Raw genomic sequence first — 27,716 nt, forward strand, 5'->3', positions numbered from 1 at the left:
TTATTTACAGATTAAACATAAAATATCATCTATAGTTGCAAAGCATATTGCACATTACAGAGAGAGAAGCATGTGTATGTTTTAATTGGTTTTCCCAGAGTTTCCAACTCCAGATTTTTTTGTAAAAACAGATTTACCTTTCTTGTGCATAATAAATAAAAATGCAGCTTGTGTTTTGCTATTTAAAACTAAAACAAAATACCTTTTAAAAAATAGTATTTCTCTGCCTCTCAGAAAGAAGGAAAGGGGGGGAGGAATCAGGAAGCTCCACAGGTACATTTTCCCGGAGTCACGTCCAAACTCAAGCAGGAACAGAACCCTGAGCCCTGCAAAGCCTGGGGACACACAACCCAGCCAGCCCACCCTCTCTCTTTCACAAGGGTCCCTGCCCTGCAGGGAACAGGCACTAGAGAAGGAGCTGGATGTCTGGGAACGGAAAAGGAAAGACCAAGATTTTCTTCAGAAGTCCCTGCTCAGGCACTCTGGTTAGAGCAATCATGCACCCTACCTTTTCACCATTCAGTTTGAAAGTGCCAAAAGAGAAAGACCCCCGGAGCCCTCCAGAAAGAAGAAAAGGATGTCTGATGCTAATTCCACAAGATCCAAAGCAAAGGATGACTGTCTGCAATCATTCAGTAAACTGAGCTAAGAAAATAGCTAAGAGGCTTTCTTTGGTCGGGGAGGGGACAGAAGGTGAGGGAAACAGGTTCAGGCCCTCAGATTGTATACAGACCCTCCTCTAAAATTCACCTGCACAGACACCACTTCGTGCATGAACAACAACGACTTCAGTGACGTGTGTGTGCCCCCGCCCCGAACGGGGACGGCCTGAGAACCTGGGATTCAATCGCACAGACCAAGTTCCGGTGGAACTAACGGCAGGACGGATGTGCAAAGGGAAGCTGGTTCTTCACAAAAGCCAGCACAACTGTAAGCCAGACTTCCTTCGTCACCTACTCCTCAGGAAATGAGAGTTCCCTGTCACACTGAGCCTGCCCTGTACCGATTTAGAACTTTGTGGGAGGCGATTCAGACTCCACCCAGCCTAACTACCAGGCAGCTTTCTACAGCAGTTCTGTTAAGACCATCTTCCTCACGTCGACCAGAGCAGACTCTAGACCCTGGCTACACAGGGGAACTTGAGGTTGATGCAGGCCCACAGCTGTTCCAAAGGATGGCATCCATTCAGAATCAGGGCAGTCCTGGGGCAAAGCACTCCCCCCTCCGCCTTTCTCTACGCCATATCCTGCGACACAGAATAAAAGACACAGCAAAAGCCCTGCAAGATGTAACACAGCTATGGACATTCTGATCTCCAACCAGAACACGAGCAAGTTTTGAAGTTGGCTCAAAGAACCTTCGTTTCGTGGCTGGCACTAGGCGCTCATCTGCATGTAGCCCCACAGAGCACGGACTAGGCAGCATCACTCTGGACCGGGCAGTCTGCGAGCTCAACCACCAGGATGAGTCCACACAGTATGTCGCTCACCCTCAGGCTCGCCAACTGGTACAAGGCAGTGCCCAAAAGGCAAGAGGGTCTTGACTCTGTGCAAGACACCTCCCGGGCCGCCTCCAGCCCCTGGGGTACATCAGCAGCACTCAGGCACACATCCCCACTCCTGAGCACGAGGGGGCTGCAACACCAGAGCAGGTGACAGGTTAAGGGCCTGGAGGAGAGGGTGATGTCAGAATGCCACACATCAATGTTGTCACAGAAGCTGGAGAGGGAACCCAGCAAGGCCACGAGAGAGGGCAGATGCATGGAGGACCCACTTTCCTCCCTGATGTGCCCCATCCTCCCAAATGGGCCATTTATAGTCCCATGTCAATGTGCCCGGAGAAGAGCTACAGGGACGCTCGGGCCTGTGTGCACATGTGTCTGTAAATGCGGCATTTTGATTTGACTGAGTCAAAGAAAACAATTAAAATATATTCTCAAAGAAAATTTTCTATTCAGTAGATAAGACAAGGTCGATAAAGAGAATGCCTCTGAAAAGAAGAAAAAAGTTAAGACAGAAGCATTTGATTGTGTTTACTTTAAAACAATTTGCATAGTAAATATTTAAAAGGTAGAGGTGACACATTTATTACTGAAAATCCTTTTTTTAAAAATCTCCAAGAACTGAATTCTGTCTTAAAAAAAAAACAAAACAAAACAGTAACACTTAAATTTTCAAGAAGGAATAAAATCTTTCCCTTTGATTGATATGCAATGGCTTAGACCACACTTCTAGTTTTAAAAAGATGAACGGGAAATCGTTGGAAGTGTGCAAGCAGGGACAGGTGCACAACATGACAGGTGAGGGTGGAGGTGTTCAAGAGACTTCCCAGCCTTTCTACTGGGGTTCATTTCAATCTCAGATGTTACACGAAGCCAGGCTGAGGGCTCAAATCCACCTCTGCTTCGTATGAGTATTCAGTGTAAGTTCAAAGACAGATACTTCTGTTCTGGCTAAGAAAACAACAACAAAGAAGGCGTTTGAGCACAACTTCCTCCTAATGTAGGTTTGCTTAAAAATATCAGGCTGAAAGTCAAGGACCGGCCAAGAATTTTCCAGTCTTCGTAATACTCATCCCATCCCCCTTTCACTGTGGTCCCACCATGTGGCAATACAAAATAAGCCTGTTACAAGCGTGCCAGCAGCTGTGACGACCAGCAGCCCCCACCAAAATCGAATAAGGCACTAATCTAACGCCTGTGTTACACAGAGAAACGGCTCAAGGGGACCAGAGAGTCATCTGATCATTTCTTCCTCCCTGACTTAGCTAATTGGCACTAGACACAGAAAACAAAAACAAAACACAATTCTAACCCAAACACGGTCAGAACTGAGAATCCTTGGTTAGTATATACAACACAGAGGGAAGCTCAGACATTCTTAGGTATTTCTCTCCCCCTAAAAGGCACCTGGTTACGGAACTACAGGAGCTCCTCAGGTAAGTTCAAAATAAATGTAATATACCGTCCAAAAGATCTAGCCTTGTGACAACTTAAGAGACTGCCTTTTGAAATTCAGGTCAAAGTTATTCATAAGCAATTAACTCGTAACACTGTGAAGATTACTGGGGATGCAAATGAATAACTCGGGGGTTTTCCCCCATGTGATCCCAAATCATAGGTGTAGGGAGAGCCCAATTATCTAGTGAGAGAGAGAAAGGATAACAAAATGCAATAAATAGGGATGAACCTCAGGCCCTTTGCACGGAAATTTCGTTCACAGTCCTCTAACAGAGAGGTAGCAATACTGCAGTCACAAGTGCCGGAGACGGGAACACACTCGTTGGATTCCAAAGGGTGAGGCTAGGAAGATCCATCCAAAGATGCCCCATCCACACTGTGCTTAGGAAATCAGCATGTCATAGGAAGCCAACTTCTGTGTACCTTCTTACTTCCAATTATATCCTTAAGAAAAACAGGGCGTTTTATTGAACAGAAGAGAAACATAGCGTATGCACGATTCTGCTAGACGTGTGTGCGGAGCCAGCCGGAAATGCCAACACCGTCGTGGACGGCCAGACTGCCACCCACTTCCACTTCAGAACGTATCTCGGCATGGCCTGGGTTCAGCTGTTTACGTCCAGTTTCCGATGCGGCCACACGGAGAAGAGCACCTCAAATCAGGCCAACCATCTGGTCAATCTGTCTCATGTAGATGCTCTTTAAGGGCAGGGAGTATCTCCTCTCGTCAGGAACACGATTGCACTAGGAAGAAAACCGAAGAGGAAAACTGTCAACTTGGAATTAAAAATCCAGGTATTAATTGCCCAGGAAACGCAGGTGGATGACCTAAACCAGGGTTTGTCAATCTGCACACCGTTGTCATGGGGGCCATCTTGTGCGCCGCGGGATGGTTAGCAGCGTCCCTGCTGTCTCCCACTAGACGCCCCCAAGCCCCTGCTCCCCTAGTGTGACAACCAAGATTGTCTCCAGACTATGTTCCATTGAACAGAGGAGAAAACCTCCTCTGTGAGGAGAAAACCACACCAGGTGAGGACCACTGATATAATTTAATGTCTTCCCAAGTGAAGAAATGGAGACTCAGGGCAGCTAAAGGACATGTGCCCAAGGGCAGAGTGACCGGGACGAAAAGTTCATCCCCTTGGGGCCTTCATTTAATCCACCCAGAATTTCAGAAAACACCTCAGCTATTTGAAAACACAACTGGCCCTTGAACATTGCAGGGCTTGGGGCACGGCCCCCCAGAGCGGTCAAAAACCCACGTGTAACTTCTGCTTCCCTACCAACCAACAGCCCACGGTTGACTGGAAGCCTTACTGGTAACAACAGTCAATGAACACGAATTTTGTATGGTGTGTGTATTACATACTCCATTCTTACATTAAAATAAGCTACAGGATAGAAAATGTTACTAGGAAAACCATAAGGAAGAGAAAATACACTTGCAGGACTGCACCGTATTTATCAAAAAACACCCGCATGCAGTTCAGACCTGCGTTGTTCAAGTCAGCTGTGGGTGGTTTTTCTGAGTTTATGGTTCTTGGATCCACAGCTAAAACCTAAATGCTTGAGAGAGCTTTTTACCCCCTCAAATGAGGTGCGAGTCTGTAAACCAAACACATTTGTCTGCAAACATCCGTTCATTACACACTTGTCCCCAAAGACACACACTCCCACTCACTGCTCTGAACTTGACTCCCCCATGCCCTACTCCCCATCCTCGTGAGATCAAGGCCAGCAGGCCCTTCAGTGGGTCCCAAAGCTCCCCAGCCAGGCATCTGTAGGTGCTATTCCTGCTGCCTGAACACCCCTTCCTGGGAAGCTTCTCCTCACCCTTCTAGGAACTTCTGAAAAGCAGCCTCCATGATGAAGCCTATTTTTATCTTCCCTGGGAGATTAGCTCCTCTCTGTTCCACCAGCACTTCATGCACGCGGTGCCTTAGTGACAAACACCCGGGGCGGGGAGCCCACTAGGGCCCCTGGGATGCGCCAACAGATGAGTCTCCTTCCAGTCCATCTCCTGCCTCCACCTCGCAACCTGAATCTCTCTGTGCCTCCCTTTCTCCACTTGTCGAGTGGGGATACCAAGCACCTAACCTCACAAGGCTGCTGTGAGAAATTCACCCACACGACCACCTGGCAAAGGGGCCTGGGCAACGGTAAGCATTACATGCAAAAGGTGACTTATTAATATCTCTGTCCTCCTAACTCTCCTGCTCCCCTTTCCTTCTCAATTAGGCCCGTATTCACCTAATCTACACTCCACGGCCTTACAGAGATTTGGGGGACTCACTTCTGTGCTGGGCTGTCCACACAGTTCACAGACTGATGGTAAAGACCTTCAGCAGGACCATTAAGGAGCCTGGGATGAAGGGGTGTCCCTCACCAAAGCAGTGTGGGGCTGGGTGGTAGGAATCTTGACAATAGAGGCTTTTTCTGGGAAGACACGTGGCATCCACTGCACCGTGGGGTAACGTGGTTTGGTATTTCGACTGATGCCTCTTTCCGCATCCTCGCTTACAAACCATCCTATATGCTTCAAACCAACACAACTAACCTAGGACTCCTACCAGAAACTCCAGGACTCGTTTCCAAATCTTTCCCAGTACTTACCAGGATGATGGAGGGAGGTATGCTTAGTGAAACCCTGCTTTAAACGAAACTGGGTTCTTCTGCACCTCAAAGAGCATTTCATTAAAAATCAGGATGACTTATGACTGCGTTTTTTCCCTCCCCTGCTGCTCAGTGATTTGGCTGGATCTCTTCCTTTTGTCCTTCCAAATCACTCTCCTTCCCCATCCTGCTCTGGTGCCAGAGGCCAAGCTGGCAGATTATACCCAGAGGTCGAAAGGTCGCAGTGGCCTCTGCCTTCTGGTGCGCACAGCCAAGGAAGGGCTCCAGCAGATTAGAAGGAAGCACAATGGTCACTGTTTACTCCGCTGGCTCCCTTCCTGTAAGGTCACTGAGGCCAGCTCGGAATATGGCTTCTGCCAGGAGACTGCCCCCTCCAGCACGCCTCTCACCACCCCGGTTCCTGGAGCCACGAGCCCCTGCAGCTAGGACAATGAGGCACTGCTCCCATGGTCCCCTGCGCCCTGATGCTATCTACACTATCTACCTTAAGGGTCTTTCGTGAAACTCTTCTCAGATGACCCAGTCTCAGTGTGCCACCAATCTTCTGTCAGGGACTCTAAATGACCAATTTGTATTATTTTCTCCTCTTCCGTACAGAAACCACCACTGGAGAAAGCCACTTACATTGGAGCTGGAATTGATGACTTTTAACTCAGGAGATTTAGGCCTGTGCACAGACTTTCCCTCTTGGTTCTGCCCTCCGTCTTCAGAAAAGAATTCCTTCCAGGGTGATTCCCGAAGATGTTTGTCCACAGATACAATGTGTCCCTCAGTTGTAAACATGTATTTGGTTCCAGATTTGTGGACTGGATTCTCCTCATCAAATAGCTGGTGGGAAAGGAAAAAAAGAAAAGAAAAGAAAAGAAAAGAAATGTTAACTGTAGCACTTTGGGAACTAACTCCAGAGACAGTGTCCCAGACTACTCAGGGAGCAGAATTTGCTGGGTCCTCAGGCTTTTCAGCAACAAATGGGTGAAAAGGTGGTTCCCAATTCTGGCTGCAAACAGAATCACCAGTTTTGTTTAAACCCAAATGCCTGAATGTCTCCCATCCCATCCCACCGTGCTCAGACCTAAAGACTGAGAAATCTGAGGGATGAGACCCAAACTTGAATAGTCTGTAAAAGCTCTCAGGATGATCTCCCCACCAAGGCTCCCCTGAGAGTTCTGACACTGGAATTCTAGAACCACCACCCACCTCACACACACCTAGGCCCTAACCGGAAAATGCTGGAAGGAAGGACGCACACGCCTTCACCCTATCCCAGGGTGTGGCACAGAGCCTGACCCTGTACCACCATCCCATTGCGTCTGGCACGGGCCAGACCCTGAGGACAGAGGCACACAGGGCAGTGCCCTCCTTCAACAGGAGGCGTGCAGCAGGAGTGTCCAGAAAGAACACCTAACCGAAGAGGGGACAGGTCGGTGGGTGGAGAAGGCAGGTGTCCACTAAATGCTAAATGAGCCAACTCTCAGAACAGGAATCTCTGTGATGTAAGAAACCTTACAGTCACCTGAAGTATTCTACAGATAAGGAAAGACTCAGCATGGCTGGTCTGTTTCCACAGCTAAGGAAGAGTGTGGTAGGCCTAGGTTTTCTGGCCCCAGACCCTGAGCTCTTTCCTCTAGAATGGCCTAGGGGATCTCCCTCACTCACTCTAGTGCACACCCCACGCACCAATGCCTGCTGGACAGGGATGCGTGCAGGGCTCCCATCAGCCTGCAGCGGCTGGCCTGGCTCCAAGTCCAAGGCGTGCTCTGACAGGGAGACCTAGGCCCCCACGGGGGTCTGACAGCAGGACAGCCATCATGCCACGGGCCATGTGGCCTGCTAGTGGACACGCCCCCTCTGCAGTCTTCTGTGAAGTCACACAGGATTAGACTGGAAGGTCCAAACCCTGGCTTTGTGCAGAATCACAAGCCACTTGTCAAAATTACAGATTCTTGAGCCCACTTCTGAATCCAAAATGTAAAGATTCTGATTCAACAGGGCTGTAATTTTAACAAGGGCCCCAGGGTGATTCTGATCCAGCTGGCCCCGGGGCCTGGGAACCAGCGGCCTCAATAACACAGCCTATCACCACTGCTCGATTACCTTTGAATGTCGGCCCCCTCACTGTTTCCCCACCGGGGACCCTGACACTCTGTGCCCTGAGGAAGCAGCCTTTGGTATGCAGCCACAGTGAGTAGAGTGGCAGGCAAGGCAGGACAGTAGGTAGGTACCCACACACACCACCACCATGCGTGTGAGCAGGAGGAGAGCAGGGAAGGGGGAAGAGCACTGAAGAAGGAGTCAGGACCGGGCCTGAAGCCTCTGCTCCGCCATGCAGTCACCCTGAAAATCCAGGCAAGTCACACCTGCCTCTCCACAAAGACAGCAGCTCCCGTGAGGGGAAGAATGAACGCTGACAAGATGACCCCTTCAAGGTTTCTTCCAGGGCCCGTGATTCTGTCGCTCTCCGCACACACGAGAGTATGTGTGTGTGGACAGAGAGCCAGCCGGGCTGGGGGTCTCAGCCAAACTCACACACATCGAGAGACGTAAGAGCTACAGACACTGCTCTCGTCCTCGTGGGAACCTGTCCCAAGCACCACAGCATTGGAAACCAGGGTGGAGGATGGCAATATGCTCTTGTGTGCACAGTACTGTGTCCCCAGGCCAGCACATGTGCAGCCCGGAGCAGTGCCCAGGGAGTATGTGCTTGGAGAGAACTCTGAATGAATGCTTGCTCCAAGCAGTGATCGACATTTCCTGGCTTGGGGCACCTGGGGTTAAGCCCCAGACTCTTGATTTCGGGCTCTGCACTGGCAGCACGGGGCTTGTTTGGGATTCTCTCTCTCCTGCTCTCTCTGCCCCTCCCCTGCTCTCTCTCTCTTTCAAAATAAATAAATAAACATTAAAAAAAAAAAAAAAAACATTTCTTGGTTATAACCCTGTAACACACATACCAAGTACAAGTATTTACAGGTCTCGCTGAGAAAGAAGCTCTCCATCCGGTCCTCTTTGGATTTATCTATGACGTGATGCAATGTAGCATACCCACACCTACAAAACAATTTTCCAGTTAGTCCTGCCTCTGCTCCTTCCTACTTGCTTATTGATTTGAAAAGCAAAAATAGTAATTTGGAGTAATCAACCAAATTATCAAATGCCATACGAAAAGCAAATTAGGTTAGGTTGAAGAGGTATCCTTTTTTTAGCCCAGAAATTATTTGCAAATTCATTAAAATGTGGCTTGGCTGCTAAATCATCAGGTTAAGTGTAGGGGGAAGAGAGAGTGGGGGTGGTGGATCGGACATGCCAAGTGCTTAATGTGACACCAAGAAAATGACAGGCAGCAAATTTAGGACTGAATGAAATTTTTTTTGTCCCAGTACCTGTAGAACTGACTTATCATTGGACAGTCTAAAATACTATTTTGTAAGAAAATACTTATACTGCTAGGTGAAAAGGCAGGTCACAAAACATTTGAAATATAGAGATTTTTTATATACACACACATAAACACATTATGCATATAAATATATAAAAAAGTATATACACTTAAATGTGGACTGTGGTTATCTGCACGTGGAGAATACAGTGATAATATTCTACCTCCATGTTTTCTGTACTCCCTAAACTTTTTAGCACATGTATTTGTATAACTAGGGAAAATAAATTACTAAAAAGAACATACATAGTCTGCTGGAACCTTACGGGGGAAAAAAAAGGTAATAAAAAGTAATTCCCATTATAATGGACCAGTCCTGCCACACAAACAATAGGCAATTTCCCTACAGAACAGTACTGACCTGTTTTATAAATTAAAGTGCAACGTGAAATATTTCCCCAAAACGACTGAAAATAAATCAAAAGGGCCAGAAAAAAGGAAGGAACTTAGAAAACTAACTTGACTTTTGTGTACTTTTCCAGACTCTGCAGGATATCCATTCCTACATGGAGGTAGAAGGGATTCTTGGTTGCCTAGAGAGAACACGAGAGAATGTGATCCAGCAAGGGCCTGGAAAACATGCTATCAACAAACATCACAGCGACTGCAGGAATCTCCCGAGCAGGTGAGTCACTGGCCGAAAGCAGGTGCAGCGCCCAGCTCACTTTATCTGGAAGGGTCGCAAATGTAACAGGACTAAGGTGTTCCATTGCTCACGTCAAAGTGCATCTACAATGTGTTTCACCTTAACCAGGGCTAAGACAATCTGTCTGAGGGCAGACCAATACCCTGCTTGGGCGCCCCTGATCCCTGCCGTGATCAGAAATAATGCCTCACGGACAGTACCACTTGGGAGAACCAATCTAATTCTATCTTGCCTCGGAACTCTCTAGCAACTTAAGATGCAGGCCCAGGGAAGCAGGATCTTGCCCCCAATCCACTTAGGGCCTTCCCGGGAAAAGCTAACAGGAACAAGAAGGCTTTCACACAGGAGGCCCCCACACTTTGCTCTCCAGCTGCCCTGAGAACCTAGTCCCTGGGGCTCCTTACTCTGCTGTCACATGCTTGCAAATGGTTTCTTTAGGAAAACAATTCTCTGAGAAGATGAGACCTGTACCCCACAGACGGTTTAAAAGTTAGGGATCACCTTTAAGTCGTGCCCAGTGCCAACCTGCAGCAGCAAATGCAAACCGCTAGGAAGGTAGCAGGCTGCGCGTAAGGGGAGGACAGGGAGATGGCTCAGAAGGCAGGGACACGAAGCCAGACATTTCTGTGGATTCTGATAGAACAGGCAATGCGAGGAAGAAGCTGAAAACAGGAAAGACGCAAGGACAGAAATCAAGAGGTGTAAACCCAGAGGCAACAGACCTAAGCTTAGGGGGAGGACTCAGGCAGCTTAGGAGGAGGACTCGAGCGGTTCGAGGCATGACTTCTTCACAGCACGTGCAGCCTGACCGCCCACCCAGCTCAGAGAAGCCAGCTCAGAGGCTATCTCTTCCTTGTCTGAGAGGTCATCTAAAACTCACGAGGGCTCTCTTTACACTCAAGGACTATGACCAGGTTCATAGCATTTCTCCCTTTTTTCATCTAGAAGCAAAGGGCAAGGCTTTAGCGTTATTATTATTATTATTATTATTTTAATAAATCTAAACCAAAGTCTTAATCCTACTCTCAGAAGTCATGAAACTAAGTATCTTCTTGTGAGGGCTTGCCCACCGTGGGCGTCTATTACAGGTCTACTGAAGTGCACTGAAGGCCATCTCTGTAGAAAGCTGCAGGACCTGTGAACACGTGCAGATGCTCCGTGTGCACAGACAGACAAATACCTGCCTCAGCCTGCAGGGCAGACCTCACAGTTAAAGTGACATTCCCTCTGGCACTGAATTGCATGGAAAAATGAATGCTATACTTTTTTTTAAGCGTTAAACAAAAATAGGCATTCAGATGAATCCCAGAGGATTCCCTTTACCAAGAATAAGAATTCCTTTTGTCTGAATAATTATTACACAGACCAGGGTTCCACCGTGCATGAGTACAGAACTGTAGCCCAAAAAAGAGTTATCTGGCCAAACAGATCCGGTAAACACCAAGTACTAAATCCTCTCTAATGTTTGAGGGCGTGAGAGAAAAGTCCTATGGTACGGGCATGCTCAGCTTTGCAGAAGGTTAGACTCAACGACGCGTGTGGCCGCAGATGCCTTCTTGTCCTGTGGGACCATGACCACGTGGAACACTGACAAGCCCACGGTCAGGCAGTAGCTGTATCAGAGTCACTATGAAGAGCACAATTCTCCACCAATAAGTAAATGTGTGCTAAAACCCAACTGCTACGAGTCCTGCTAGCATTTAAACACAAACTACTGGTCAACAAAGCCTAGTACCTGGTACAGTAGATATGTAGATTCCACTAACTCCGGTCTCAGCGGGTAGAAGAGCACGTCAGGGGCCTGTAGCTGCCAGTTATACCTCTCAGGGAGGGCCCCGTAGCGTTTCCATATGGCGTAGTAAAAGGCATGGAGGCAGATGGCATCTTCCACATCTCCTATCAGAACCTGAGGAGCAGACACAGGTCACTAGGCTAAGACACTTTTCTCAGCGTGGCAAGGCAGAACACAGAGGCCCTGGGCTCTCCCTCTGCCCACCAGTTCTCATCTGTCCTACAAACACAGGTGGAGACTAAACCAACCCGAAAGTAGCAGCCCAGAGAAAAGGATGCCCTCCCTATGTGACCATCAACACCAAACTGATGTGAACTGCACAGGACAGCAGGTTAACTGTACCAATGAACAAAGAATAAACAATTAAGAGACAGATGATCCAAAAATCACATACGGTTACTTTTTTACCATGGTTTGTGCTTGCTTCCTGTGGCTCTGTTCAACATTCTGGGGACTAATCTCACAAACAGAATAATCAAGACATATTGTGCTAATAAGCTCCCAAATCCGGAGGAGCCAGAGAATGCTCTGGTATCATAAATAGAACAGAATAAAAAGAAAAGAATAAAAGAAAGAAAGAAAAAATGATTGCTTTTTCCTCGCAACACACCTGCAAGCCGGGGAAGAAAGCCTGTAGCGAGTCGATCCAAGTGTTCATCAGCTGCCCACTGAACATGTTCACATTGACGTAGAGCGGGGGGTCTCCTTCTCCTTCGTTACAGGCTTCCCGACTGGTGACCCAAGCAGAGCGGTCAAAGGTGAAAAGAGAGATTGCTGACAGAGCTCCAGCCCTACTCCAGCAGCCTTTACCTCAAATGGAATCAACGTTAACATGTTCCCCTACCTCATTCTTTAAACCTTTGGGAATCAACTGCCTCTACCTGTCCATACCAGGATCTAGCAGAAAGTAACAGGTGCCATAGGAAAGAAGTTCCAAAGTCAGCCAGTGTAACTTACTGGGGATTTCACTCTATATTGCAGAAAGCACTTGATATTCAGGCTTAAGAATACCACCACGTAATGTGGCATACGGCATGGGTCTTTGTTGGATTTGACCTGAGTGGGGAGGCCTAGTTACTTCTACACACACACACAGTCTCTTCTCTAATGAGGTCCTACACCAGCGGCCTGGAAGATCACATCAGAGCAAGATACTCACGGATTATTTCTCAATTTACTTTGGGACTTCAAAAAGCAAAAAGGACTGAACCCTGGCAAAGTGGCCTCTTACTAAAACACAGCACTCACGTAATGCATTCCTACAACAGCTTATGCATTCCTACAACAGCTTTCTTATGGATCTAAGAAAATCCTAGCATGCACAAACCAAGTAGCTATCACTTGCACTGGACACTTAATATACAAAAGCATACAAAGAAAGACCTAAGGGAGTGAGGTGACATCGGGGTAGAAGCCCGGGGTAGAAGCTTCAAACAGCACTTCTCTTCCGCCCTCCTGATTGTACAACTGGATAGTAGCAAATAATGGTGTTTGAAACAAACAGGGGTGGGGGAAGGGGGGTTCATAATTGTCCTTTCTCTCGTTAGGGATAAAGACCAATCCTAACAATTCTTTGGAAAGTAAAAGAACCAAAATAACTCAGTAATTGTCCTGTATTACAGCTCTATCTGCAATTAGAGCCACAGTGAAACACAGGCATAATGTCACTCCCTGTGGCAGCCAGTTTCCACGATGGCCCCAAAGATCCCCAACCCCTGGCAGTCACAAAGGTTCCCTCCCACACTGTATGAGAGTTGGTCTGTAGGACCTACAGAGCTGGATGGAAGTGTTGGTTTGTCATTCCAAAATTAGGTCATGAAAGCACACTTTAGGTCTTTCTCTCTCAGACCACTCACTCTGGGGGAAGCCAGCTGCCATAGACCTGTCTACAAAGAGGTCCATGTGGCAAGGAGCTGTGAGCCAACAGCCAGTGAGGAATGGAAGCCTGCCAACCACCAGAGTGAGCCCAGAAGTGGGTCCTCCAGCCCCGACCGAGCCTTGACACGGCTACAGTCCCTGCCAATAGCCAGATGACAATCTTGTGAGACCCCAGATCCACCCCGTGACTCTTGGCTCCCAGACCCTCAGAAACTGTGTGGGCTAATGTTTATTGTTCTAAGCCACTAAGTTCCGGGGTAATTATTATGGCACAGTAGAAAGCCAACACAGGTCTTCGCCCTCGAATGTCTGACCAACAGCCAGGAAGTGCACGACTGAGGCAGAGACCAAAAGACCCCGTAAATTCATGCTGAGAAAAGTAGGGGAGTTTCTGAATGCATTCTATTTGTTTCACAGAGCAAGAGAACAGATGTCAGGGACACACACCCTCTTCTTAAGTAGTTCTGAATACTCCGATATGCAGCATTAAACATTTCTAGGTCTTCTTTTTCTCCAAAGAGAATGTAAGACTTCAAGAGGTATTCATAGAAGGAGTCCAGTCCAGCACCCAAGCCGCTCTGCTTTCCGACCCAGTGGCCCGTCTGAATGTTCACCACGTTGCCTGCAAAAACAAACGAAGCCCACAGGGCCCAATTATCCTGGGGCAGCTCCCTCTCCAGGGTGCCCTTCTCCTCCAGCCCCATGTGCTTCAACACCCTCATCCTTGGCAGAAAAGGGAAGGAATGAACGTGTGGCCCTCACAGTTTTATTGGTCCAAGCAGCAGCACAGGCAGCCGGGAGATCTTTCTGAAAATACAGTGTTTAAACACTGGCACAAAAATGGGGAAAACATTGAAGGCAAAAGAAAAATAAGTTTGTCATTTTGCCTTTCCAGATTAACAGTGCATTTCAAATACCAAATGAGTGTTCAAAGCCTTTGACTCAGTACTGCCATTCCTGGGAATTTATCCTTAATGAAAAAAAAAAATGTTTCTAAATAAAAGTATTATGTTGTTTTCAAGAATTATGAATTGTATGATTTACATTAACTATAAAATGGGGGGAAAAAAGAAAAAACAGAAAGAATCCCAGTGTCCAACACAGGAAGAGTTAATGAACTAGATGTAGATTTTAAAGACAGTAGCTATAAACACAAGGCAACAATTTGAAAACACCTGAACTGCCAAATGTGAGGCAGAATAAAATGTTTATTTATATTTTAAGTTGAAGGTATATAAACCTTACAAATGCCAGGCTGAAAGGACCTATGGGAAATTTAAAAGGTGACAATTTGTGCTGACACCGGCCAATCATCTGGTGGTGGGGTGACAATTTGGGCAACTTTATTTCTACCATTGTTGTTAAATACAACAAATTCGTAAATACATTTCAGAACTTAAGGAATAATCAAAAATCACTTTTAGGGCACCTCGCTGGCTCAGTCAGTGAAGCGTGCAACTCTTGACCTCGGGGTCATGAGTTCAATCCCCAAGCTAGGCATACAGATTACTTTTAAAAAATCATTTTTAAAAAGGAGTGCTCTTATTAGGTATTTACCCAAAGGATACAAAAATGCTCCTTCAAAGGGATACATGCACCCCGATGTTTATAGGAGCACTATCAGCAATAGACAAATTATGGAGAGAGCCCAAATGTCCACTGACTGATAAATGGATAAAGAAGATGTGGTATGTGCGTGTGTATATATATATATACACACACATACACATATACATATATACGGAGAGAGAGAGGGAGACTGTATTATGCTAAGTGAAATAAGTCAGTCAGAGAAAGACAAATACCATATGATTTCACTCATAGTGGAATTCAAGAAACAAAACAGATGAACATATGGCAAGGGCAAGGAGAGAAGAGAGGGAGACAAACCACAAGAGACTCTTAAATACAGAGAACCAACTGAGGATTGCTGCACGGAAGTAGGTAAGGGTTGGGCTAATTGGGCGATGGACACTAAGGAGGGCACTTATGATGAGCACAGGGTGTTCTATGTAAGTGATGAGTCACTGAATTCTACTCCTAAAAGCAATATTGCACTGCATGTTAACTAACTAAAATTGAAATTTAAAAAAGGTTGGGGGAATAAATAAAAATAAAAAGTAGTGCTCTTGGAATGACATTGCATGGCTCTAGGAGAAGCAATCAAGTTACTTCTCAATGACACAAAAAAATTTTCTCAGTATAAGACAGTTTAAAATAAAATACTGAATTAGCAAGAACTATTACTTACTGAGAATGAATGAGGAGTCCATAGGTAATTATAATTCATTACACTTTCTCCCTATGACTGCATGTTTGAAACGTTCCATAATAATTTTTTTAAAGATTTTATTGTTAAATAATCTCTACACCAAACGTGGGGCTCAAACCTACAACCTTGAGATCGAGTCACACACTCTACTAAGTCAGCCAGGCACCCCTATAATAATTTTTTTTTAAGTTTATTTACTTATTTTGAGAGTGTGTGCATGCACAAATGCGAGCATGAGTGGGGGAAGCGAGGGGGGAAGGAGAAGGAGAGAGAGAGAAAGAGAGAACGAACCCCGAGCAGGCTCCACACTGTCAGCAAGGAACCCAAAGTGGAACTCAAACTCCCCAGCCTGTAAGATCATGACCTGAGCCAAAATCAAGGGTCAGATGCTCAACAAACTAAGCCAGCCAGGCGGCCCCATAATTTTTCAAATAACATCTTGACCAAACATTCCCAAAGGAGGAAAAAAAAAACCCAAAACACCTAATATAAGTTTAATCTGGCCTTTCAACCTCCTACCATGTGCCTAGATTTTTTTTAAAGGAGAAAGCCACTCTACCAGTAACTCTAAATCCCTCTATTTAGATTGAAACAATATAATCTGCCTTAGAGGCAGTTCTTACAGCATTTCCATTAACAATTATCTTCAAGTGGAATTGCCAAAGGATTCAAATCAGAAGGGAACCCTCAAACAGCAAAAGCATGATTCTTTCCAATTGAATGTTACAGCCTCCCTCTAAGCAGAAAGTCCCACAGAGAAACCGATACAGCAGACACAGAGGGCCGGTCTTTCTGAGGAGTCATTTGTCAGATTCGCGGTGCAAGACAGAAGGAGTGGAGAGGGGAGAGAGCCCCAGAGAAGAGGGAAGGAAAGGGGGTCGTAGGTACACAGTCCCAATGGCCTGAGAAGGTGCCACCACACCTAATAATCCTGTATCATTGCTCCGCAGGTTCCAAAGGGCTTTCACAGCACGTCTGGCCACCCACTCAAATGTAGAATCCCCCAGGAGTCGGCTCAGAATCCCAAATTCCACCAGGAGGGAACCAGCTCCTGCTGTGCAGGTCTCATTATTGCTGTCGGGAGGAACACCAGTCTTCAGGTTCACCTGGGGACAGGAAGAGACAAAGGATTTGTGGCAAAACTTGAGGAACCCTCCAGGGCCAAAAGGCCAGGTCCCAGCCACCAGACTCCACCAATGACCCAAACTTGTTGCAGTGTGACTCAGCTCACCACTTTCCAGGTCACACCTACAAGACCATAAGAACACCACCACCTTGTTTTAGTAAGTCTTAGGGGCATCATCACAATGCTATTCACTAACCCGTCTCTTTCCAGTGGGTTCTCTTCATGGTTACAGGGCACCAGGCTTTGGCATTAGAAACAAAGCTCTGCTGTGGAACCCCTTACAAAGTTTAAATGACCTACTAGGAACTCACCCCTGCTCAGCAAACATAAACAAATTGCAGACTAGGAGAGAAAGGAGACACAGGGAGAATGTGACAGCCTGTCTCATCCCTGAGGCTCTGTGGTCTGGCAATTCTCTGCTGGTTACGTCAAAGGCTGACTCAATTCCCAAGGGAGTTCTGGGCTCAGCAAATCGGGTGCCACAAGCGTATAATCTCATTCCAGATCTTGCATGTAAATCAGCAGCTAACTTGTTGGGCTGTGCAGGCTTTTATTTGAAAGATCCATGTGAAGCACTCCAAAGAACATTCACCAGGATCCTTACAATATACACATCAGAGTCTTTGGGGACATGTACTCAAGTCAGAAAGAAAGACAAATTCCCCATGCTATTCTGTAGCAGGGGATATAAACCTCACATGCAGAAGAATTTAAGAACACTGAGCACAGGAACATTAAGTTCTTTAAGAGAAAGATCAGGTATGTCACTGTGTGCGTGGCACACGGTAGGTGCTCAGTAAATGCTGAACAAACTAGAAAACATTTACATCGCATTTAGGGCCAAATTCTCTCTAGGACACAGCTTTCCTCTTCCACATCACCTCCCTCCTTTCTCCAAATAAAATAATCAAAAGAGAGTTTTAGGGGCGCCTGGGTGGCTCAGTCGGCTGAGTGTCCGACTTCAGCTCAGGTCATGATCTCGCGGTCTATGAGTTCGAGCGCCGCATCGGCCTCTGTGCTGACAGCTCGGAGCCAGAAGCCTGTTTCAGATTCTGTGTCTTCCTCTCCCTTGGCCCCTCCCCTGCTCATGCTCTGTCTCTCCCTCTCTCTCAAAAATAAATAAATATAATTTTTTTTTTTAAAAGAGTTTCAATTCAGAAGATGCTGAAACATCAAACTAGTCTACCTACCCGAGGATAGGGGATTCCTGTCTTGGTGTTTTCAAAAGCAGGGAGGAGCCGCACAGCCAGGTCATGAGCCATGTGCAACAATTCATTATCATAATCCTTAATTGTCATGTCACCAAAGGGCTGCTTGGAGTCAGTTATTATTCTGTGGGCAGAAAGGAGGCTTCCTAGGACCCTAGAAGACAAGATGACAAGAACACAAAAATAATAAAATCATGTTGCTCGTCAATGCACACAATCCAGTTCCAAGGGACAGAAGCAGCCTCAAATCCCTCGTGAATTCAGAGCGGCCGAGAATCAGAGAAACAGAATTTAATGGTTTCTTGAAGTTCTTTTCAGACCTAATAATAAATAACCGATTCTTAGTTAACCACACTACTGCCTGGAAGAAAGAGAACCGTTCATCTGGGGCTTCCAAGAATGATCTCACATAAAGTAAAAACTAATGGCTGGCAGTCTCAGCCATCTCATCAGAAGAGAGTACACTAGCTGTCCTCAGAATAAACATTACCTTTCAATATGAATAAATTACTCTTGATTTCTCTCACATGGGGAACACAATTAACCATCTAAGAAACAGGAAAGGGCAAAACAACAAATACTAAGTCACTTTCCCTGTTTGGGCTGCCAAACAGCTCAGAAATCACCCAACTTCTGGTGAGGATGTGAGGTGAGGAAGAGAAGAAGGTGAGGAGGAGAAAATGACCTGCTCAGAGGCAGACGGCCACCAGCTGAGATCTACGTCCCTAAGAGCCAGGAATTCATGTACCACTCCGATGATCTCAAGTACATCGTGACGTGTTTCGGCACAAACGGCTTTATAACTTTAACTTGAAATAAATGATACATCTAGAATGGTGCGCAGTAATATAATTTTCCAAAAGTTTAAATGAAATAGTAAAATAGTCACAACATATCAACCTAAAAGAGACAAGAAACAAATCGGAGTGTGGAACACGGAGCGGGGGAGGGAGAGAGAAGAGGGAGTTGCATTAAGAGGGAAAAGGGGGAAATACACTCGAATGGTAAGCAGCGGTCCTCTGTGGGTGGTAGGTAAAATGGGAAACTTTCATTTCCGTCAGAAATATGTAGGGGTTTTCCTAGGACACTGCGAAGGAAGGAAACGAAAACAGACATGAAGTGCAACAGTGAAAACCTACATTAAAAGCACACCTAACTCCCACCCTCATTAAAGCTTAGGTGAGTCTTTCTCTTCAGCCCCAAACGTAGTTACTTTGAAATGTCAAGGGTCCCACTGTTGATAAAGCCCAAAAGGAAGAGGCAAGATGGACACAGGGCTCATAAGGTCTCCAACGACTCTCTACCTGGATCTCACAGGGAAATCCTCGCAGGAATTTCTCTCCTTCCACACTTACAAAAGAAGTCTTCAATCCATCTTATATACTATTTTACCTTATTGTGGCCTCGAAGACTTGCACGGTGGAATCTTTGTCAAATGAAACTGTGTTGATCACCAACTTGACTGCTTTCTGGAACTCGGATGAATTTCCCATGATCTTTAAAAAGAGGAACACAAACCATTACCATAGCTTGTAATGGAACGAGGCTCCGAGAGGGCAGGAGCTGGACCACTTCGCCTAAAAGTCTGCACGGGGTTTCGCCACCCACGGGAGGAGCGGAAACACAAAAGGCAGAGGAAGCACAGCTGTCTCCTAGAACATATTCCACGACAGATGGCAACTCAAGAATCCGATCTCCGAATGGTAAAACTGTGAAGTAATTCCTCATGAACCAGGAGTAGCCCTCACTTTCCCACTCCACTCTCCCTCCAACTTCGGTCTGATCCGATTTAGCAAGCAAGGCGCCAGAGTTCCTAAAACTCTTAACATGAGTAAAAATAAATTCCAAAACTGAAGAAACAAAAATATAACTCTCCCGGTGCTCCTCAGATAAATAGGCAGCTTGGGGCTTGGCTCCCGGGAGACCAAAACATTGGGGAAAATGGACTTGTTGCCTGCTGTCCAGATGTCTAAACGCTTTGAGAACATGAAGCATTATCTTTTGGAGCACAGCATAAAACCAGTGGCATCCAAAACACACAAACAAACAAATAATCAGCTCCATGTCCTTCTTAAAGAGTGATCTAAAATTACGATTTCTATTTTGGGTGCATGAATATGATCTCATGCTAAGCTGCTCTCTCCTATAGGAAGTGCAAATTGGACATAAAATGTTACAGATTAACTAAACCAAAATGGTTTCATCCTGTTCAAAAATTCAGGACAATCCTGGTACTACAAGGACATCATCAGGACACACACACACAAAGGGAAAACAAAAAATTTCATCCAGATACTACTTCTCCCAAGTGTCCCGTACTTCCCAGTATTTATTGGTCCAGCTCATCTTTTTGTCCCTTCTTCGTTGTTATTTCACTGTAAACAGGCAGATCGAGTACAGGCGTTTCTTTCCTGACTTTTAGTTCTTTCTTTTTAAAAGATTATGCAATAATGCCACAAGTTGCAGTCAGTGGTCAGGGGATTGCTATCATCTGAATGTTTCCACAGCACATCTGTTAGAGCCTATTTAAAATGTTAGCAAGAGATCAAGAAACCCTCAACTGAAGTAACACCTGAAAAATAAGCCTAAAGTGCTAGCACACTCAACACCGGATATTCTACAATGAAAACCACAGAAGTGGCTTTGTTTCCTTACAGATGTTCGCCAGCAACAATATCTGTTAGCACCTGCAGAGGCTGATACAATCTCAGATCAAGTGGAGCATGGTGAAGAAAGCCAGTGACTTTCAATTACATACTCTAATTTACCCTTTTAGGCAGCTACAGAACAGAGTAAGCAGGCTATGAAATCATTCACTCGGGCTTAAGAAAATATGGGTTGGAAAGAAAGAGTTAAAACAGTTTCTTTACTGAAGAATTTCTTAGAGCCTCTGAAAGGCTGGTGTATGTTGTGGTTCTCCAATAGTAGGACAGGCATGAAGAATTTCTCAAGTTTGTTTGAGAAAGCAACTCTTTCTTCAGGGAAAACACCCTTGAAAATGGTGTTGGGAAATGCTGGCTTTGTAGGAATTCATTCTTTGAACACATATTTGCACTCCTACTATGTATCAGACACATGAGGTGTGGAGAGGACAATTGAGTAATAGAGATGAGGTCTCTGTACTTAATGAGCAGAGCAGGAGGATAAAAAGACACAACAGGCCAAAAAAGGGGGGTCAGGGAGAAGAGATGTTATGCCTTTCATAACATATCTGAGTTTTGGGACTCTGTTTTAACCAACGCCTATGGTCTGAGTCAGCCTCTGGTATATGCGGCAAGTTAATTCCAATTAGGCTGAGCATACTTGTCTGGGCACGTTGTGATCATGGATGACGGATGACTGAAGTGCAGCAGCAAGAACCCCAGAGAGACTGGAAAACCAAAAGTGCTATGCAATCACAGCCTGGCAGAATGAAAGCCCACAGTCCCCGCAGACCCCGGGCCTGTGAGGATGCAGAGCAATCACTCAAGCTCTTCCCATGTTCTGGTGATTCTTCTGCCAGCAAGACACTGGGCAGCTGTAACGCAAACTTAGCTAGCATGACCCACTTCTAACCCCTGACGGCTTGAAATTCTTCTCAGGGACGTCCAAACAGACAAGAGTACGTTGTTAAATGCAGTATTTGGGCTCGACTATGGTAAGAATTCTCTAATGGTAAAGCCGTGCAGGACAATGACGAGGAGCAAAGAGGTTGTGAAATCACCTTGATCAAGGAGGTTTTAACATACTGTTCTGGAAGACAGCCTCTTGGAAGCAAAGAACCAAGAAGCAGACCAGGCACACGACACAGCCCAAAGGTTAAGTACCATGCCACAGTGCCATCCTGCTTTCAGTGTGTTTCTACAGATCTACTCAAAAAGCTCCAGTTCCCCAGACTCCGCGAAGGAAACAGGGGATGGGAGGGTGAAGGCGGCACCCAAGTTGGCAGCCCAAATGTGGAGTAGGGAGTGTCTACAAACTACAGAGTCCCACATAGGAGAGGAGCATTTCTAGGGGTCTCACGCAGGGGCTGGGACCAGGGACCAGGACACACACAAGGGGACCAAGTAGCTGAATGCTATCTCAGGGGCCCTACCCACCCTGAGCTTATCTTTTACTTCTGAAATCTTAACTACAGTAACTGTCAACTTTAATGGAATGCTCCATTGCTCCTTTATGGAATAAAACAGTGGGAAACTGGGAGAAAAACATGTTCCCTCAAAATAATCATACTTTCTTCTCCATTTTTTTAGGGGAATCACATTTCCGTCCCTTTAACCCTGAATGCTTTTCTTGCTCTCAGCATTAAGGTCATTAAAATAAACAATGGCTATCAAAGCTATGAATACATTTTGAATATCAGGTTTCCTGGAATTCCCTCGATGGTGGAAACTAGGGGTATGCAACTCCAAAATGCCTTAATTAATTACAAAAATAATAACAAGCCTACACACTTACTGCAAGCGTATCCAATGCATCAACAAGAGTCAATGAATAATTCCCTAGGACATCATTGATGTTCAGATTTGAACTGAAAAAGAAACAAAATTAAAATTAAACAAAGGTACTTTATTTTAAAAGAGAAAAAGGGCAATAAAACTAAACATCCATTAGAAACTAAAACTGCTAGAAACTCTCATTTATTCAGGGCCGATTACAGGTGGATCAGTATGGCAACAGTCTTTCCATCTCATAAGTGACCCTTTCTATGGTGTCTGTAAGTAGACTCAACTCACAGAATAGATGCACCCTTAATGCTACTGAGGAAACATGCAACAGGAAGTCAGGAGACGGTGAACCAGAATCGTGTGCCCTGAGACACAGTTTTATCACCACAAATCATCTCTCTGACCAGCTTCAAAAAGCTCTGATTTCAAAATCATTGTTAACGAAACTAGGAAGACCCTGTCATGTGACCTTAAATATAGAAATCAGACACTCCAGCAGGTTACACACAAAGAGAAGTAAATACCTTCAGTTATATTCCCATTATCACCACGGTGCTTTGGTTGGGGGAATAAATTAACCTCTTGATCTCATTTTCTCATTATCATTCATTCAACCAATGAATCCCCATCACCTCCACCCATTCTGAGGAGATGAGCCATGGTGGGACTTGTCTGCCGCACTCCTCCTGCCCCCATAGTCAACACTGATTTCCCTTCCTGGAGCAATCTTAAGACACTGCCTTCAGGCCTGCAGGGAAAGTAAAGCTCCCTAGTCACTCAGACTGCTCCTTGTAACACTGAAAACGATGACAAGGACAACGAAAACATCCGGGAAGAGCAAGGACGGAGAAATAGTGCAGCTTGACAAATTCCAGGGACTTCAGTCATTCTTCTCTCTCCTTCCCACCAGCCCCGAGAGTAACTGCAGAAGCCTGAAAAGGCTGGAGTAAGGAGAAATGGGACAGCTGTTTAAAGGTTACTTTTAGGGGCGCCTGGGTGGCGCAGTCGGTTAAGCGTCCGACTTCAGCCAGGTCACAATCTCGCGGTCCATGAGTTCAAGCCCCGCGTCGGGCTCTGGGCTGATGGCTCAGAGCCTGGAGCCTGTTTCCGATTCTGTGTCTCCCTCTCTCTCTGCCCCTCCCCCGTTCATGCTCTGTCTCTCTCTGTCCCAAAAATAAATAAACGTTGAAAAAAAAGTTAAAAAAAATAAATAAATAAAGGTTACTTTTATTGGGGCACCTGGGTGGCTCAGTCGGTTAAGCATCCCACTTCAGCTCAGGTTGTCATCTCATGGTTTGTGGGTTCAAGCCCCACATCAGGTTCTATGCTGACAGCTCGAAAGCTGGGGCCTACTTCAGATTCTGTGTCTCCCTTGCTCTCTGCCCCTCGCCCGCCCTCACTCACTCTAGCACTCTCTCAAAAAATGAACATTAAAAAAATTTTTTAATAAAAATTTTAAAAAGGTTACATTTATTAAAGACCAAAGTGAAAAGCCCGAGTTTCATCTTCGACAACATATTCACCAAAACTCAAACATCTTGCAGCACGTCCCAGGCCACCGTAGCTACTCCCTCAGTCACACCTACAGGACCTGGTCTCACTTCCCCTGTCCTGGATGGCTTGCTACGCTCTCTGAAAATGTACCCTCCAGCGTGCCCTGGTCGGGGTCAGTGGCCTTACATGAAGCAGGCACACACAGCTTCAACACTTCACATCTGATCTCACGTGAGCCTTCCACTTGCTTTGTTATATGCTGTTACCCCACTAAATCTAGGACAAAGAATTTAGAGCTAACTTTTAGATACACTTTTGAAAACAAGCCATACAGAACAGGCTATCTAGGAACCAGGGTTATTTTGCCCCTTACAAGCCATGAGGCCAGCACACCGCATGGCTGAAAAACTGCACCTGCTTCTTCTATTTGTAGATTCTTTCTAAATATGTTCATATAATTCCAAAAGGCCCTCTAAAGACGAGAGCCGTGGGGTAAAAATAAGCACTTCAAGGGCAGTGCCAGCAAGAAAACATACAGGAAATGTCGAAAGTTGGAGGAGAAGGTCAAAGTAGACAGGAAGATCCTTGCGCTTAATTCTGCCAATTCAAGAACATCCTGTTGGGTTTAAATATTTAACTGCATTGCTCTACTGCTCAGAAACAAAGAGTGGGTTCCAACACCCACCTCATTAGAAAATAGTTCCTTCGCCACTTAGCATTCAAACTACGTGTGAAACACACCCTCTCCTGAGCTATACCCTCATCTGGGGCCAACACCACTCTTTCCACCTACACAGGTCGGTGGAAGGTGTTACTAACTTCGATCACTGCACTCCTTCATGTGTTTTGTAGCACTTTTCCTTTTAGGCTAATAACTAAAATGGACCCAATTTCAACCTACTTCTCAATACAGTGCCCAAGCAGTCACTAACAATTAACAGTTATAAGAAATGCCACAGTAAAAGAAAATAAATATTTGGAATACTGGAGTTGGTTCCTTCTCTCCACTCAGACAAATCCCCCTAAAGGATTTGACTGAAAAATCTAAGGTGTTCATTAAAACACTTTTAATTATTTTCTACCGAGTAATTGCTATACAGTCTTTAAAATATGCCAAAATAGAAAAGGAAGAGGAGTGAGAAGGGAAATGTAGACTCCATAGAACGCTCTTGGCCTAGCAGCACCATATTACTGTGATTCCACTTAGGCCAGCCCAGTATGTAAGACTGTTGTCTTGCTCTTTGTAGGTATTCTTGACCAATGGCCAGCCTGACTTCATATCTGCTAAGTGTCTCAAGCCAAGAACTCAATCTTCTAGTACAAGACTAGGCTCACAAGTACACATCTTTCCACATAACCAGCTGGCTGAACCATGATGACCCAGAATTAAACTCTCCACTTAATTTACCATGTGTGACTGTTCATGACATTTGCCCCACTGTGAACTTTTTTTAATATTTATTTATTTTTGATTTATTTTTGAGAGACAGAGAGAGACAGAGTGTGAGTGGGAGAGTAGCAAGGAGACTGAGACAGAATCTGAAGCAGGCTCCAGGCTCTGAGCTGTCAGCACAGAGCCCGACACGGGCTTGAACCCATGAACCATGAGAGCATGACCTGAGCCAAAGTCAGACGCTTAACTGACTGAGCCACCCAGGCGATCCCACTCTACTGTGAATTCTTAAGGTTCTTATCACCCCAAAACAGAGATAGAGGAGAAAACTACACCTTTGACAGAAAATTTTTGATGACGTAACTGACAAAATCAAACATATGTTTAAAAAAAAAATTCCCACATACACTTAACCTGTACCAGCTGTTCAGAAATATACCTGGTGCTGGGTAGACACAGAGGTAATACAAGAAACAGTCTCTGTGTCAAGGGATTGATAATCTGGGAAGACAAGACAAAGGGAAAGGAAGGTGAATACATAATTCTCAAGTGATGTTAAAATGTGGAACAGTAGCTTAAAGAAAAGGAACTGAAAGGAGAACTGAGTAAATCAAAGAAACTTGTCTTCAAAAGTTCAATGGCATCATAGAAAAAGTCTTAGGCCCGAGTTGTGTAGTGGGACAGGATTTTAGAAAGAAAGAAGAATGCAGAGGAGGCCATCTTAAGCTTGGTTGCTGAGGAATGGGTTGGTTTGGGGGCCAATACTGGTTGGGGTGATTCAAAGGCGATTTGCTTTTTTACTTGAACAGCAACTTGGCTGGGGAGGACGCAAAGAAGGGTCACGTGCCCAAGGCCAGAACTATCGTTATTATTCACAAGGTTACAAAAAATAGAACATTCAAATTCACTTGAGGAAACTTTTGAATTTGGATCCTCCAACCTAAATTGGGGATATGAGAGTGACTGACTTTGCATAGTCATCTGTAGCTGAACAGAAAGATTTTCTATTTTAAAGCGTTCGGGTTTCATTTACTTCATGTTAAACCCTCACTCTATTTATAGTTAAACATGACGGGCAAGATATGCCTCAGGTAAATGTGACTAGAAAGAAAAGATACACACATTGAGCACCTATATTTTGTTTCTGTACTTTTTGCATAACATTCTAATGGCTTTGTCACTCTATATTTTAAATGTATCATTAGAATACGCTTGAAAACAATTATTAGAATACATTTGATTTTTTAAAATCTGAAAAATTTTTATTGCAGGTTATTTACTTGGGGGATATAAACTATCCTATTGTTTCAGAGCCAGAATGCCAAAACTCTGGTTCTAAACTTTCTTCGAAAATACTAGTATGGGGGTGCCTGGCTGGCTCAGTAGGTACAGCATGTGACCCTTGGATCTCAAGGTTGTGAGTCTGCAACCCATGATGGGTGCAGAAGTTACTTAAAAAAAAAAAAAAAAAAAAATCTCAGAGTGCCTGGGTGGCTCAGTTGGTTGAGCGTCCAACTCTTGATTTCAGCTCAGTTCATGATATCAGGGTTCATGGGTTTGAGCCCCATATTGGGCTCCGCACTGACAGCATGGAGCCTGCTTGGGATTCCCTCACTCCCTCCCTCCCTACCCCTCCCCTGCTCACACTCTCTCTCTCTCAAAAATAAATAAGCTATAAAAAGCATAGAATAAAATCTTTCTTAAAAAAATATATGATTTAAAAAAGAAGAAAAACAAATACTAGTCTGAAAGGAGTTAAGTTAAAGAAAGGGGAGTAAAAAAAATTAACCTTTCCACTCCTTGGAAGCAGCCAATGTGAGGATCTACTCAATATTACCATAACACCAGAATTCTTTCATCTCCTCAAAGACATCAAAGGTTTATCAACCAAAAGGTTTACTAACCTCTGGGCATGACCCTTCCCAAATGCCACCCCCTCGACATTTCAAACTCCATCTTTCCAACAGCAATATATCTGTCTCAAAGCAATCTGACCTCAGTTTACCCACACCGCCACTACACAATCAAACCAAGACACTCATCAGCAGACTTAGTCTGAAACAAAGGCCTACGCCACCCGGAACTACCACAGGGCCCAGTAGGGTAATCAACCGACACGTCACGTTGCTGGAGAGGGGCTCCAACTCCCCAAAGGGTTCCTAAGATTCATTAAGAAAAGCATCCAAATGTCATCAGCTAACTCTCCAGACCACCATATTCCCAACTGAAAGTGTGATCACAAGCACTCATTAAACCGTTTCCTTAGGTCCTTGCCATAAAAGAAAATCTGAGGAAAAAGTCTTCGAGAGAGAATAAGGGCACTTACTGAAAGTATTCTCTCCCTTCCTGTAATACCATGAGCATTAGCGAGAAAATACAATCAAGATCCAAAATGTGTACACACACTTTGATTTCAACTATGTAAAAAATGTGTAGGCATATGAGCAGGAGCTG

General features: G+C 45.2%; 1 protein-coding gene across 1 annotated transcript in view; it reads right to left on the minus strand.

Moving 5' to 3' along the window:
* Positions 1–240: 240 nt before the first annotated feature.
* EDEM1 (ER degradation enhancing alpha-mannosidase like protein 1) overlaps positions 241–27,716 on the minus strand; it is a 29,561-nt gene continuing 2,085 nt past the window's right edge. Inside the window, exons 2-12 of the mRNA XM_040492104.1 lie at positions 22,386–22,458; positions 19,341–19,444; positions 17,931–18,102; positions 16,537–16,720; positions 13,790–13,964; positions 12,075–12,195; positions 11,408–11,578; positions 9,486–9,559; positions 8,542–8,638; positions 6,218–6,421; positions 241–3,703 (exon numbers count right to left, since the gene is read on the minus strand). Coding sequence (XP_040348038.1) covers positions 3,614–3,703; positions 6,218–6,421; positions 8,542–8,638; positions 9,486–9,559; positions 11,408–11,578; positions 12,075–12,195; positions 13,790–13,964; positions 16,537–16,720; positions 17,931–18,102; positions 19,341–19,444; positions 22,386–22,458 — 1,465 coding nt within the window. The 3' untranslated portion in view covers positions 241–3,613. The remainder of the gene's footprint in view (positions 3,704–6,217; positions 6,422–8,541; positions 8,639–9,485; positions 9,560–11,407; positions 11,579–12,074; positions 12,196–13,789; positions 13,965–16,536; positions 16,721–17,930; positions 18,103–19,340; positions 19,445–22,385; positions 22,459–27,716) is intronic.

This window comes from Herpailurus yagouaroundi, unplaced genomic scaffold, assembly GCF_014898765.1.
Source record: "Herpailurus yagouaroundi ecotype Mexico unplaced genomic scaffold, PumYag 183, whole genome shotgun sequence".
Lineage (NCBI taxonomy): Eukaryota > Metazoa > Chordata > Mammalia > Carnivora > Felidae > Herpailurus > Herpailurus yagouaroundi.